At 55.6% G+C, this 14,380-nt stretch overlaps 6 protein-coding genes across 6 annotated transcripts; 3 read left to right on the forward strand and 3 right to left on the reverse strand.

Annotated features, from left to right (window-relative positions):
• Nucleotides 1–5: 5 nt before the first annotated feature.
• B0T26DRAFT_643771 (regulator of chromosome condensation 1/beta-lactamase-inhibitor protein II) lies at nt 6–1,157 on the forward strand (the record flags this gene model as incomplete). The annotated part of the gene is made up of 1 exon (XM_060437571.1): nt 6–1,157. The coding sequence occupies one exon, from the start codon at nt 6–8 to the stop codon at nt 1,155–1,157; it is 1,152 nt and encodes a 383-aa protein (XP_060298471.1).
• Nucleotides 1,158–1,481: 324 nt separating this feature from the next.
• On the reverse strand, nt 1,482–2,965 carry B0T26DRAFT_641812 (Rad9-domain-containing protein; the record flags this gene model as incomplete). Its single annotated transcript, XM_060437377.1, has 5 exons — nt 1,482–2,077; nt 2,140–2,376; nt 2,430–2,571; nt 2,644–2,781; nt 2,852–2,965. 5 exons carry the CDS (start codon nt 2,963–2,965, stop codon nt 1,482–1,484), a joined length of 1,227 nt encoding a protein of 408 aa, XP_060298472.1.
• A 629-nt stretch (nt 2,966–3,594) lies between these two features.
• B0T26DRAFT_739760 (uncharacterized protein) lies at nt 3,595–5,300 on the forward strand (the record flags this gene model as incomplete). The annotated part of the gene is made up of 4 exons (XM_060443756.1): nt 3,595–4,202; nt 4,258–4,331; nt 4,387–5,056; nt 5,180–5,300. The coding sequence occupies 4 exons, from the start codon at nt 3,595–3,597 to the stop codon at nt 5,298–5,300; spliced, it is 1,473 nt and encodes a 490-aa protein (XP_060298473.1).
• A 602-nt stretch (nt 5,301–5,902) lies between these two features.
• On the reverse strand, nt 5,903–8,505 carry B0T26DRAFT_641517 (alkaline-phosphatase-like protein; the record flags this gene model as incomplete). Its single annotated transcript, XM_060437349.1, has 5 exons — nt 5,903–6,471; nt 6,539–7,469; nt 7,569–7,729; nt 8,085–8,098; nt 8,372–8,505. 5 exons carry the CDS (start codon nt 8,503–8,505, stop codon nt 5,903–5,905), a joined length of 1,809 nt encoding a protein of 602 aa, XP_060298474.1.
• Nucleotides 8,506–9,381: 876 nt separating this feature from the next.
• B0T26DRAFT_225442 (dual specificity phosphatase catalytic domain protein) lies at nt 9,382–11,904 on the reverse strand. The gene is made up of 3 exons (XM_060433865.1): nt 11,752–11,904; nt 11,454–11,525; nt 9,382–11,392 (listed from the first exon to the last, which is right to left on the reverse strand). The coding sequence occupies exons 2-3, from the start codon at nt 11,470–11,472 to the stop codon at nt 9,555–9,557; spliced, it is 1,857 nt and encodes a 618-aa protein (XP_060298475.1). The 5' UTR covers nt 11,473–11,525; nt 11,752–11,904; the 3' UTR covers nt 9,382–9,554.
• Nucleotides 11,905–12,821: 917 nt separating this feature from the next.
• B0T26DRAFT_749932 (uncharacterized protein) lies at nt 12,822–14,291 on the forward strand (the record flags this gene model as incomplete). The annotated part of the gene is made up of 2 exons (XM_060445163.1): nt 12,822–13,946; nt 14,013–14,291. The coding sequence occupies 2 exons, from the start codon at nt 12,822–12,824 to the stop codon at nt 14,289–14,291; spliced, it is 1,404 nt and encodes a 467-aa protein (XP_060298476.1).
• Nucleotides 14,292–14,380: the final 89 nt, after the last annotated feature.

Below are 14,380 nucleotides of genomic sequence, written 5' to 3' on the forward strand. Positions count from 1 at the left end.
ACAAGATGCTACTTCTCTTCTCGCTCGGCTCCAATGGGTCGGGGCAGCTGGGGATTGGCCACAAAGAGGACGTGTCGGTCCCGAAGCAAGTACTCTTCGATGACGACGACGCCGACCGCCATCCATCCTCGCTGAAGCGCATTATTGCTGGCGGCAACCACACGCTGCTGCTTACGGGGACGGGCGATATTTTTTGGGCCGGAGACTCGAGCACGGGAGCGTGCGGAAAGGTCACGGCCGCCCGCGCAGCGCTCCCCTCGAAATTCCGCCCAGTCAACCTCTCTTTGCCAGCAGCCCAGGGTCAGCAAGAGTCGGCGGCCTTCAAGGTGCACCTCGCAGCAGCGACGTGGGAGGCGTCTGTCGTCACGCGGCTGGACGAGCACGGGAGGAACACCAAGGTCTACAGCTTCGGTTCTGGGCTGAAAGGCGAGCTCGGGCTGGGCAGCTTCATCTTCCGCACCCCGATTCCCGCCGAGATCCCTAACTTCCCGCCACCTGGCACCGAAATCATCGACCTTTCGGCCTGCATGGGCCACGTGGTTGCCGTCTTAAGCAACGGGGAGGCGTGGGGCTGGGGGAACGGGCGGAAGGGCCAGCTCGGCACCTCCGAGACCTTCATCCACTCGCCCCAGATGATCGACGGCGTAGGCTTCAGGGTGGCCAAGGCCGTCTGCGGCCGCGAATTTACATGCCTCGTTGGCGATTCCGCTAGCGGAGACATTGCCGTGCTTGGGTCGGACAAGTGGGGGGTCAAGTCTGGGGCCCCGAGCCGCCTTGTCGGCTGGAAGGAGGTTGCGGCAAGCTGGGGCAATGTCTTCGTGCTGAGCGAGGATGGCAGCGTCACTAGCTGGGGACGCAATGAACACGGGCAACTCGCCCCTGCGAACATTCCTCGGACCAAAAGCATTGCTGTCGGGAGCGAGCATGTGCTAGCCTTGAGCAAGGACGGTCAGGTCACTGCATGGGGGTGGGGCGAGCATGGCAACTGCGGGCCACTTGACAGCGCGGACAAGGCAAAGGGTCAACATAATGTAATTGCATCGTCCAAGTTTATCCCTCCCGGCTCTGAAATCACGGCAATCGGTGCAGGATGTGCGACCAGTTGGGTAGCCATCGAAATGCCAACCGAGTATCCTCTTGAATCGCCCCAAACCTGACGTTCCCAAAGGAATGCTATCCCCACCCCCCAGCTTACGCCTCGAAACGGAAACGCCAATTCCATGCGATTCTCGCCATCAGGGAGAGAAAAGGCCAAACCGGCGGACCTACAAATGATCAGTTAGTGTTACGCTACCGATGGTTAACACGCAGTGTGTGACATACTTCAGACAGCCTCTGGGTTGGCTCGAGTCCCGACACAAGCCTCTCGGGATCGGCCGCTGCTTCTGGCGGTACAGCTGCCTTTGGGATAAAGCTGCTGATACGGAGGGATGTGCTCTTGGTCTGGCTGTTAGTGAGCTGATCAGATAGGGGCGGAACATTTACATTACCGGTTCGTCAGTTGCACGCCACTCCAGCCTCGCATTGTCGCCCTCGTCCTCATCCTCGCCCGGGTTGACGGGCTCCCATAGCTGGTCATCATCGGCCTGGCCGACGAACAGCGCGTCGGATCTTATACTGGCTGGAGACGGCATCGGTTGCGGACGGATCTCGAACTGCGGTTGACGGGGTCGGATTTGTGTTTTCTGCTGAGGCGGTTTTGGTGCACTCGCTTGAGCCTGGCGGGTTTCGTTCGTGACAGAGCTGTCACGATGCGATACTGAGTCAAGTTCTGACCTGGCAGCCTTCGCTGCGTTTGGCCGAGGATTTTTGTGCTTCTGGCTCATGGCGTCCTTTTCTCCAACAGTCATCAGGACGAACTCGCACAGGATACCGTCTCCGCCATAAGATAGCTTCATAGGTCGTCCCGGGTTCGAGTACCACGTTGCTAGCTCGCCGCTGGTAATCTGGGCATGTTGGAGAATGGCGCGGAAATCCTTGACGCTGATGATGATGTGCAGCTTGTCCTTGACCTGTACATCGTCAAATTCATCCATCTCAACAGCAATGTTAGTGTGAAGGGGCTTCTTGAGGACAGCTTGGGGCTGTCAGTCTCTGGTATAAAAATATAGATATGTGGGTAATAGTGTTAGAACCCACCTTCGTTGGCATTGGCACCGCGCTTTTGCACCTTCTCTGTGAAGCACGTGAAATTTACGACTCGCGTCTCGTCGTCTGTGTTAATGTCGAGGAGCTCGATTCCGGGGCCAAAGTGATCCATGAGTTGGCGCAGCGTTCTCGACGATATTGTCCAGCGATTCTGTGCCTCCGTATTGTCAAATTTGGCATGCGTCGGAGCCTTGATTTCAAACGACAGCGAATGCGAAGCCGTGATTCCTGTACCCTGTAAGACAGATTCCAGATACCACTCGGTTCAGATGAAGACGTACCGTTCCTGCAGGCAATTTTGGCCACAAGACGGCTCTTCTTGCTGGGTCCATCGTTAATTGTCACATCGCAGCGCTCTATTGTAACGCTGCCGTCTCGGGCCTGGTCTCCACCCTGGCGTGTGCGGAAAACCGAAAGAAGAGACTTGAGCTGCCGTGTCAGACGATTCTGCGTATTACTCACGGTTTTCGGAATTTCCAGAGCACGAAAACATACCTTGTTGTAGAGCTGGCAGAAGAACCTCTCCCGGTACTGGGCATTGCCCTCAAACTGATAGCGCGAGAAAAACCTGGGGGCCGAGAAGGAGAAGCAGATGTAAGCGGATTTGGAAATGTTTAGTGTCGTCAAAGTCAACTAGAGGAACGCAGTGTGCTCATTAGCAAATTCGACTAGCTTGGCATCTCGAGATGGGTTGAATGCACACCTTGTCTTTCCGTGCCTCGAGACAGACATCGTCGCTGAACTTGAACATGCAGGAAAGAGCGTCGTGGAACACGGCAACCCCCTCCTCACTCAGCGTGAAATTTAAGACGGCCATATTGAGCCCAGCCTATTTAGTCTAGAGACGACATGCGCGATGGGCTCTAATAATCGATCTCTGGTTAAAGTCGGAATATGGAAGGCAAGACCTAGCACTGGCAGGGAATGTACAGAGTACATACAGCACCTTGCATTCCTCGATACCACCTAAACAAGAGGAAGGCGTGCTGGGTTGCATTTCTGCGATTGGCAAATGGGAAGGGGCGACCGCGATTTCTATTAGATGGGATGCCCGCTATAGGAAGGCGCGCTTGGGGGAGCTTACCTAACAAAGGATCCTAGAGCGCACACTACAGGTGCTACCAGGCGAGCACTTACAGGCCGGAAGACGCGTAATGAGGCGGATAAACCGTTTTTGATGGCGTCAACAACACGCGACCTCCACGCAAGTTCATCGACCTGAAGCTGCCACTATCCACACGCGACGCGGCGGCTCGAATTGCTTATGCTTAAAAAGCCACAAATTTTTTTTAACAGTGAGATCTAGGTTTGGTCTCATCCATATACATACTATCTTCTTTGAAAGTCCGGTACGACGCGATGGAGGGAGACGACGCGCGGGCGTCGGTTTCACCACATGTGCAGTACAACAAGACCTTTAACAGAGGCCTTGTGCTCCCACAGGAAATGTGGTGGCTTGTCGTACAGGAACTCGCGGATCACGAGGACTTCAACTCGCTTTTTCACTGTGCCCAGGCCAGCCGCGGCCTGGCAAACCTAGCATTGCCGCTGCTATATAGTTTTCACGAATCGTCGCCTGCAAGCAATGCTCACATCTTCTTTACCGAAACCTTGGTATGTCTGTGGCGCTCCATCATCTCGTCCAGCATGGGCGCCACGCTCTACCCATACTGTCGGTGGATCAAGACACTGCAGCTTACCGCCCTCCACTCGTTCCTGGATGATCTTGCGCGGGAGAATGGCAAGCAGCGAGCCCAGTTCTTCAGTCCGCCTCTGCACACGCTGCAGATTCGGAAAGACCGTGGCCTCAACTTGGACGCCATTGTCACCACCATGGCCGACACGGTCATCAAGTCCATCAAGGCCGCCGCCGACGAGGAGGACAAAGTCGTGGGCCTGACCACCCTAGACGCACACCGGCTCCCGAATGCCAACCTGCCAAGCTGGGTCGCCGACTTGTCGCGGCTGGCTACGTTGATGGTCGGCGATGGCGAGGTTCTCAATGCCAGCGTGGCCGAAGCCATCCGGGTAAACTGCCCTTCCTTCAACGAGCTGTAAGTTTAAGTTTTCATTCCCTAAACTCTATTATACTGACTGTTTCCATGCTAGGCTCTGCTACTCCTGCAGAAACGGAGATGTTCAGCTGGCCGCCTTCTTTCGCGCTCTCGCGCCTAACACCCTAGGTAAGTAGACAACTCGCGAGTAACCGTCTTCGGCGGACTGACCAGGCCCCTGCAGAGTCATTCACCATCAGGAGCACAAACGATATTGGGGCCGAGACTTTCAAGGCTCTGAGTCACCATGCCCTCTCACTAAACCGACTCAGGTTGTTCAGTCTTGAGCAACCAGCCTTGGAGTCATTGCATAACCTGAGCGATTGTCTTGGACTCAAGTCGTTGACGCTGGAGGCGAGTTTCCAGGCCACGCGTTTCGCATGGGAAAACACGTCCAAGAAATCGTTGGAGGATGTGACTCTGTGGTTGCGGCAGTGCACCTCTCTCAAGGACCTTGAGTTCCGGCTGGTGCCGAATTCCGCTACTATCCTTGCCGATGTCCTGAAAACCCCCGAAATTCGGCTCACCTCCCTATACATCAATCTAGTTGATGTCAATGACGCCTTCTACATATCCCTCGCTTGCCAGCACGATCTCAGACATCTGAAGGTCTTGATTAACGACGAGGACCTTTTGGAAGTTGCCGAGACGAGGCACGCGCTCTTTGCCGACTCAATCTGCAGCTGCACCAAGCTGCGCGAGCTCAACACCAACGAGCTCTTCACGCTCGAAGACGTCACCAAGATCGCCGCGGCAGTGCCGAACCTGGAAGATCTCAGACTGGACGGCGACCTTTTTGTTGACGACTTTCTCGAACCGCTCTCGTCACTATCGCATCTGAAGCTACTCTTCGTGTTTAGCTTCTCGACATTCTCGTTTGAAGGCTTGCTGAAGTTCCTGGCTAGGATGTCCATTGATGGCAGAGAGAATCACGAGGGCCTGCAGATCAGCATCGAGAACCAGGCCTGGGACATCAGGCTCTCGGAGAAAGAGGAGATGTGGCTCACAAGGAATATAGAGGAGTTTTTTGGAGGGCGCCTCGATATCATTTATCCGGACGACCCCGATGAACTCCACGAATCAGACTTTTCTGACTAGTGAGAGTCTAGTGTGGTGCATCAGCGGGCGTGCGGGTTATATTCTGGATCTGAAGAGTCTTCCGGCCTCCCGTGTCTTGGGGGTTTATGAGTTGAATGGTTTCGTGGTGTTTATGATTGATGATAGCCAAGGTAGTTAAATGACCAATCACGAAGTGAGGTGGGTGACGGATAGTCGGATATGCGCCGTATTTTGGGGAAACATTCTGTATGCAGTCTAACATATATGCAGTCTAACATACCCTCTCCATTCTATATATTATGTACTGTTTTTACGCTCGTCTTGGGGACCTTATTAACACACTTTGACACGAGTTCTGGGGCCTAGGATTGTCCTGAAATTTGTTGGGTTCGTCAAACAGGAATTGAATTTGTAAATAAAAGACGTTAAATATTTTGGCCCTGAGTTGTGGTATTACGAGGTGTTTATTCTTCGAGTATTACTAGTGATAATGATAACCAAACCACACCTACCGCTGCTGTGGCTGAACTAGAAGAGTGCAAAGTACCTAGCTAGCTCTGGTCCGTTGCTTCATTCAGTGGGCTTGAAACATGGGACCGACGTACGTATCAAGTACAGAGGAGGAGAAGAGAAAGCCTGGATCAAAGTGGATTAAACTGCGCCAGCCAATCTGCCGGATGGTTCCCGTTTTCTAACTGAGCGGCCGAATCGCCCTCGGCCTCTGCCAGCATCTGTATCAGCTTGTCCTGCTCCTCCTGGTTGGGCTGCATTTTCTCCCGGAGTTCCGCCGTGATGGCGTCGACGTCGACGGCAAGATAGTCGTGGAGGAAGATGCCGATCTCAGTGTTCTCGACGTTGCCGCGCAGGCGGTCGGCCCCGTGTCCGCCGGAGCTGTAGACGTTGACGTCGACGGCGCTGTGGCCGTGCGTGCTCCAGCCGATGCGGGCGCGGAAGCTGACCATGCGCGAGAAGAGCGCCGTGGCGTCGGTCGGATTGGAGGCGAGAGCGTTAATCTCGACCTCGAGCGCGTCGGTGATCCCTAGGCGGTCCACGACCAGGGCGGTGATCCACGCGTACAGCGCCTCGGTTGATTCGCTGGGGTTGGCGGCGATGTGCTCCCGCAGCAGACGGGAAAGGTACTCGCCCGACGCTTGGGCCTTCGCGAGAACCGATGGGTGCCACCTGTATACCGGCAACTCACCTGGTCCCTCTGAGGAGAAGATGGTCATGTTAAAATCTGTAGTTGATGATATGAGGGGTCAGGGACAGTGACTTACGCCACGCTGTAGATAGGCCGCCGGTTTCGTGGTCGCTTGTCGCGACCAGCACACCCTCGGTGTCGGAATCGTCAAGAAAGTCCAAGACCATCTTGAAGGCCTTGTCATACTCGATAACCTCGCGGACCTGTGCGGCAGGGTCATTGAAATGGCCGGCGTGGTCGATGCGGCTGCCCTCGATCATGAGGAAGAACCCCTTATCGCTGTCCTTGGTGGCTTCTTCGAGGGCAGCTAGAGCTGTCGCGGTCATCTCCGTGAGGCTGGGGTACACGTCGGCCATGTGGCTCCGGTCGATCTCAAAGGGAATGTCCAAGGAGGCAAACAGGCCGAGCAGCGGCAGCGAGACGTTCTTGCCCATGGCGAGGGCATCGAAACCGGCGCGGTCATTGGCATAGGCCCAGCCGTGCTTCTTCTGCGCGATTCTGGCCACGTCGATATCGTCGGCGCGGCAGCTTCCCGCGGTCGAGTTGGGCAGGAAATGGCACCGGCCGCCGCCGAGGATGAGGTCAACAGTCCGGCCCAGCACGCCCTCGCCAATCTCTTGCAACGCGATCTCGTTCTCCTGTGTCCGGTAGTTGACATGGGCGGCGAAGCAAGCGGGCGTGGCGTCGGTAATGTCAGTGGTCACCACCAGGCCCGTCGCATAGCCGGCGCGCTTGGCGGCCTCGAGCACGGTTCCGCAGGGGGTAAAGTTTGGCAGCATCGAAATGGCGCCGTTATAGCTCTTGTGGCCACAGGAAAAGGCGGTCGCGCCGGCGGCCGAGTCTGTCACCAGGCTCGAGGTGGATCTTGTTCGGGATGTTCCCCAGAAGTGACGATCCAGCGTCAGGGTGTTATCGATTGGGAGGTCATAGACCAGCTGGCGGAACGAGCGCGTGAGGGAGAGCGAAGCAGGGCCCATACCGTCCGAGACCATAAAGATGAGGTTGCGCTTGCCGGGTGCCTTGGGGGAGGCAGAGGCAGTGGCCGTGTTGTGGGCCAAGTTTGCCGAGGCTGTCGTCCCTGTTGCCAAGCTGCGGTGCTGCAGTACAACGGCCAGCACAATGACGGCGGCCGTGGCTAGAAGAGCCCAGGTGAACAGGGCAAGCTCGCGCAGACGCGAAGCCCAAGGGCGGCTGTCGCGAGCGGGAGCGGGCATGTCATACAGAGCGGCATCTTCCGCCTCGGCGCGGGCATCCGAATGTTCTGAAGCTGTCGGAGAGCCGGCCAGAAGAGGCGTCCGTTCGGAGTGCACCATTGCGGCGGCGTGTGCGAGAACTAGAAAGGAAACCCCTGGGGCGCGTGCGCGGGAAGGAAGAATAAGAGTTGGCTAACCCCGTCCAAATCGGAAATAAACGTAAAGGCGACGTTTGGTTTAAGTTCGGTGTGCAGCCAGCTCCCTTTTAGCGCTAGCACCTCCTGCAGAAGGGGGGCTAGTTGCCTAATGCACCCGAGTTACAGGTTAGCGTAGGGCTGACAGCCAGCAGTCAGATGACGTCCCCCCATGCAAGGATACGCCTGCGGCTGGCTGAAATGGAACCGGGGAAGAGAGACCCGAACCCCCCACGTGAGAGCCACCACCTCGAGTCTGCCTCGAGCTTCCGGCAATTGCCTATCTCCCCAGGCCCACTATTTCCCACAGCCTATCTCTCTCGCCATATCTAGCGCTCCAAGTGTAGACGAGGCGCCCGTACATGCACAATACAGTACATGCATACACTATAAGGAAGTGGCCACCACCACACCGCCATGAGCACCTACAGCCGTAGCTCGCTCCTCGAAGCCGCGATTGACTTCTGCGAGGCGTTCGCAGCCCAGAAGTTGCCCGAGCAGCTGGCCGGCTTCTTCTCCGACGAGGACGACGAGATTCTAGTGCTAGAGCACGGCCTGCCGCAGCTCGCGCCCTTTCTCGGCCGCGAGTTCAGGGGCTCGGCAGGCCTCGGCGAATATCTGGGGATAATCTCGCGGTGTCTCACGTATGCCAACATGAGATTCGGCAATTACATCGTCGATGCTGCGGCGGGAAAGGTCTCGGTGCGCGGCGAGGCGACGTTTACGTGGACAAGCACTAGGCAGAACTGGGACGAGGTCTTTACCTATGTGCTCGAGTTCAATGACTGCCTCAAGGTTATTAAGTATGAGGTTTGGGCTGATTCTGGAGCAGCTTATCTAGCTAGCAAGGGCGAGCTTTCGTGATTGTATGTGCAATGGAAGTCTTTGTCGCGGGTCTCTCAGATAGCAGATATCGATCCATTGATGTGGGCTTTGAGTGCGGCTACCTCTAGCCTGTTGTCGCCTCTTTTAACCAAGCCACCACCTGACTTACCAACAAATCTACCAGGAAAGCGGGAAACTTGACTTCAAGCTCCCTGAATTTGTAGCTTGCAACACGTAAAAGCCCCCGCAAAAACCGAGAAAATCTCGCAAGGGTAGAGACTCGGCGGGCTTTTATGCCCCGAGCCAAAGTTTCGGCTGTGAATGGCGGCGACAGAGTTCGTGGTGTGCTGGTCGGGCGGTTGTCGTTGTATTCGTTTAACGTCTCGAGGGCCCTTTATTCCATATTAGGGGCTCTGAGACTCATCACCTCCGTTCAGTGAAAACTTTCAGGACGGCCCGTCACGTACCTACGTATTACGATATAAATACCGAAAAGTATAGACACTCTTCAGAGCTGGAGAATGAACAACATTAAGGCATCATAAAAGCTACTACATAAGAGTCTCAAAGACTGGGCCCCCGGAGAAGGAGTACTATGTCGAGAGTAAAAGCCACCCGAAAAACACCAAAACTCTTGCGAGACAGAGAACTATAACAAAATACAACAATTCAGTGCTAGTACCAACACAAAGATGCCGATGCGTGCCCCAACGCTCTCAAAGAGTCGCCAGTAGCCCGCGCAGGAACCGAACCCTCGACCCAAGTACCGCTGAACCTCCAGAAGCAACTCATCACTCTCGAAATAGACGATACCAGGGCGAAACAAGGAAAGGTAAAAGAGACACAAACAGGGCTACTATTTACACGGCAGTTGATCCCGTCATATATGATCGGCCTTGACTCCCGAATAGCGAACAAACAGGCGGTCTTTGAAATGTGCGTGCTTGATGCCCTTCGGCCGGGCCTCTGCAAAATGTTCAATGGCACCCTGCGTCGTGAAGCCGCAGCGTTCCACCAAATAGCACACCAAGAAATAGCCCGTCCGGTTGAAGCCGTAATGGCAATGAACGCCCACAGCATAGTTATCGCCCCAGTTTTCCGATTCTGCGCGCTTCTTCTGGTCGGCGCGGACCTTGTCGACGAGGTCAATAAAGCCTTTGACCTCGACGTCCGAGGGTGGCACCTTGGATACGGTCGGGAACTTGTGGTAGCGAATACTCCCAGTCTCTAGGCCTTGTGGGTCGTATACTGGGTTATCATGTGAAATGTCGATGATATCCTTGATCACACCCCCCCAACGCTCCGTGAACACTTCTGGGCAGTGCGTCTCGTCCACTTGCCGCAGCGTCTTCATGGCACGAAAGACGCCACCAATCTGCTCCGAGACGGGCTCGACCTTCTGCCACTTCTCCAGGTTCTTTACGTCCCATTTGCCGTCTTGGCAGAGGTATTGGAGCTGCCAGCTCAGCGCAAGACGCCCAGTGACATGGTTGGCTAAGAAGTCCGATATCAGACCCGCAAGGACGGGGGCCGTAGTTGGTGTGTATAGCAAGCCGTGGCTGGCGGGCTTGGGCATGATAAGTGTCTTGACAACCTTTTTGGGGTGCAAAGGCAGCGGGGGAATTGTTGCTGGCAGCTCGTTGGGGATTACTGGGTCATCGGTTGGCTCGTCCGTGCCGCCGTTTCTTTCCACTTGTTCAAAATCTTCATCTCGGAGCTCAGCGACGTTATCCGCCGAGGACTTGGGGTTTTGTGGCTGGGCTGGAGCATTCGTGTTTCCCAACCGAGCAGCACTGGCATTGGATGGTGTGATGCTCTCGCCACTTAGACACTCTCCAAGGGCTTCAATGCTCTTTGGTGGCGTTACCTCGTCAGCTTCTCCGCCAATCAAAAACACCGGAATAGCCAACGACAACCATTCGAAGACTGTTGGGATGCTATCCGCAGGAATCCCGTCAAACTTGACGCCGTTGACAACAACTTCCTTGAACACGGTTGGAATGGCTCCATATGCTACGCGTTTGAAGACAGGAGTCCGACTTTGGCCGTTAAAAAGAGCCTGGAGCCGTTTGGTTTCTGCATCAGCATCTGCGCCAACGAACCTGTGGACACTTCGGCTCTCAAGTCCACCCCTCGCGTCCCATGCCCGCCATAAATCGATGACAAAGTTAGGAAGATAGAACAACTTCCGCAATAGTGAGGCCTGCACCTTAAGCGGCGGTGTCGTCGATGGACATATAGCTACCAGTCCTAGGACGTATTTACTCAGCAGGGTCTGGCCCCCCCCGACTCTTGGATTGGCGAGGAGTGTAGCTAGCGAGGCACCCAGGCTGTGGCCGATGAGCACAACACCTTGGCCATCCTTTTTTTCACGATAGTCGTCGATGACCGTCTCGAGTAGCTCGACCAGTGCGGCTAGTTTGTAAGCATCCCAAGAACGGGGTTCAAAGTCTGAGACGCCACATCCTGGGAGATCCACGGCCAAACATGAGGCAATGGGGGTGAGGCTGGTAAGCAACGAGTTGAACTGGGCGACCGAACCTCCTAGGCCGTGGATGAAAACGAGCAGTGGGACGGGCGCTGGCGAGGTTGGGAGCTGGTTGGCTTGTTGGTGGCGTCTGTAGAAGACGCGGATTCTAGGGTAAGTTGCTCGTGTTGTTGTGTAACTCTTCAGCTCGGAGTTTCTCTCAAGCAGAGGCGGGTCCGTAGCTTTTGCATCTGTGTGGAAAATGTCAGGAAGGCTGCTCCATACAGTGGCTGTCACCCAAGAGATACGAACCGGGCGGAGAGGGGGCCATTCGCCGCCAGTACGCGAGTATGGGGATTGCTGCCAGAGTAGTTATGACGGGAACTAGAGCAACACTGTGCTGTAAGTCTGGGCGCCAAAGAGCCATGATACCGCCACAGCGAGCGTAGCGTAATAAACTAAAAGAGAGAAAGAGAAAGCAATGGCCAAGAATCGCAATGCCTATCCTGGAAGGCTGGTGGCTTGAAACGTGCAATACTTGCTGCATTTTATATAGAGCGAGAGTGGGGGATGATATGATGGCAGAGGCAACAAAGATACACGCACGTACATGGAAGTCAGACGAAGATTCAGGTAGTCGTCGCTTGGTTTGGTCCCGATTTGCGACGTCAACCCAGGACCGAAACGCGCCTCCCTAGATGGGTCTTTGCTCGCTCAATCTCCAAATATAAATGGAAGCAGCAAGCGGGACCGCAGGAGTTAGGCAAGGGTTGGGTTCAGGCCGGAGTGAGCTTCCTTGCTGGCTGCTAGCGATGGTGGTGTTCTGGATCTGGAACTGGAACTGACGACTCAACAAGCCTAAGCGTCAAAGGGAGTCTCGCAGCCCGAGTTCATTCGGGCGCAAATCAAGCTAGGCTTCCAAACGTGGTGCACAAAGTGAAAAGAATTGCGAGCTTGGATGGCTGCCTGCTATGGAATTGCAAAATTGAGACTCGGGCAATATAGCGAACGGGGAATCCATACTAATTTAGTAGATGGAATAACTGCAACGGTTGAATGAGATCTGTTCCGCTGTGTTTGCCATCGGTGCGCTCGCCCATCCACAGTGCCTCTTGGTTGACTGGAAGGTCAGAGCTTCTTCCACCTGGAATTTGACAGGGGGCAGGCCAACGATCGTCATTGCCGTAGAGGTGTGGACGACAACCAGCAGCTCATTGGACGCCAACCATCTTACTGTCTAATCCCTGGATGCATATTAGCGGGGAACATCCCAAGATCTGAAAATCTTAGGACCTTCTGGCTCGCCTTGAAGAATTTACTGAAAGATGGAAGCTATAGTCTGGGAACAATTAATCTATATCTTGCATGCGTACCTCCATAGTTTGAATGCCTGGTAAACGCCGTTCTTGGCTAATTTAATGCACGTAATTGTTGTTCTGCTTAAGTATATATAAAGTACCGTGCTAGCAGTCATTCTGGGATTGGACTCTACCGTTTGAGGCTAAGGCCGAGAAAGATGTAACTAGACCGTAGTGAACTAGCTCGGCAAGTCCTGAATTAACGAAGATTGTCACCTGCAGCTCCAACCCGCACCGCTGGGTCTCGGTCCAGGATCTCGCATTCACATCCGTCATCCTGCCCGAGCCTGCCAACCTCGACTGACGAAGCTGCCTACATACTATGGCAACGAACCGGCTGACCTTTCTATACCCGCACCTGTGTCGGACAGGCCGTCTAGGCGACCGGACAGCATCAGCTCGATCCACGCTACGAATACGAGCAACCGCGCCAGTTTCACAGCAAAAGTCCGCTCGCAAACCGCCGTCGTGCCAACATGCCGCCGCCTCCTTCACGACGGCCTCGCCTGCGAGGCGGCCCGTCGTTATTAAGCGCCACGGGACGGCCGTAGAGCCGCAGCCACCGCCACCGCCACCGTCAATTGGCGCTACACAGCCGACGGGAGCAGAGGAAGCTCAGAAGGTCTCCCAGCAAAGCGTGCCGGGAATTGACCAAGGGCAAGACTCGGCAAGGATAGAAACACCACCGGTACTGGCCGCACGGAGCGCGCCACAACAGGCGATAAAACATCCAGAAGCAACTACATGTAGTTCACCCATTGGCGGTAGTGACAGTATCAAGCATGCAATAGAGGGTGCAGCGGCAGCGGCAGCGGCGACAGGAGAGGCCAGCCCAGCGCCATCTCCACCGCCTCCTCAAGACCCGCTCAGCAAGATACCTAGCGGGCCTATGGAAGCGATCCTCTACATGGGCGCTCCATCGTCATCGCCGCCCGATCTCGGGCCAGGCGGCAGCAGCAATAGCAGCGACTCGTCCGAGACGGCCGCGGAGGGGGACGACGGCACGCCGTCGCTGCAGCAGCACAAGCCGCCGCCGCACTTGACGCCACCGCCGTACGTGCACCACTTCGACAGCTATTCGCTCGTGAAGCACCTGACGGCGGGCGGCTTCACGCTGAACCAGGCTATCACGGCCATGAAGGCGGTGCGGGGTAGCCTGGCGGCGAACCTGGACGTGGCACAGGCGGGGCTGGTGAGCAAGAGCGACGTCGAGAACGAGACGTACCTGTTTCGTGCCGCCTGCTCCGAGCTGAGCACCGAGGTGCGCAACAACCGCCGCGTCGCCGACGAGCTGCTACGCCAGCAGCGCACCCTGCTGCAGCACGAGGGCGACATTGTCACGCAGCGCCTGAACCAGGAACTGCTGACCCTCAACGACACGGTGCGCGGCATGTTCAATGACCGCCGCATGGCGGTGCGCGAGGAGCAAAAGACTGTCGACAGCGCCGTAAGTGCCACCATACGTCCCCCCCTCTTTTATTTTTACCAACACTAAACCATGTCCCCCCTCCAGATCCAACAAATCAACTACAAAATCAGCGTCACACTCAACAGCGACGCCAAGTCCGAAATTGAGGGCCTACGCTGGGTGCTCATCCGCCGCTCCGTGCTTGGTATCATCTTCATGGCGGTTCTAACGCTCGGCACGCTGCGCTACGCTAGCTATGTCAGCCACGAGCGGGAAAAGGAGGCCGAGAAGAGGGCGCGGGAGGAGGAGCAGGCTCGAAAGTACGACGCGAAGCAGGATAACACGTCTGCTCCCGAGGCAGCAGAGATCCTCGCCGCAAGCTAGCTATAGCTGGGCGGTTGTCTACCTCTTCCATGGGTTTTTGGTGCATGCATACAAGGATACAAAAGGCGGGTATACCAATAAAATTAGAA

This window comes from Lasiosphaeria miniovina (assembly GCF_030549165.1).
Source record: "Lasiosphaeria miniovina strain SMH2392-1A chromosome Unknown B0T26scaffold_3, whole genome shotgun sequence".
Lineage (NCBI taxonomy): Eukaryota > Fungi > Ascomycota > Sordariomycetes > Sordariales > Lasiosphaeriaceae > Lasiosphaeria > Lasiosphaeria miniovina.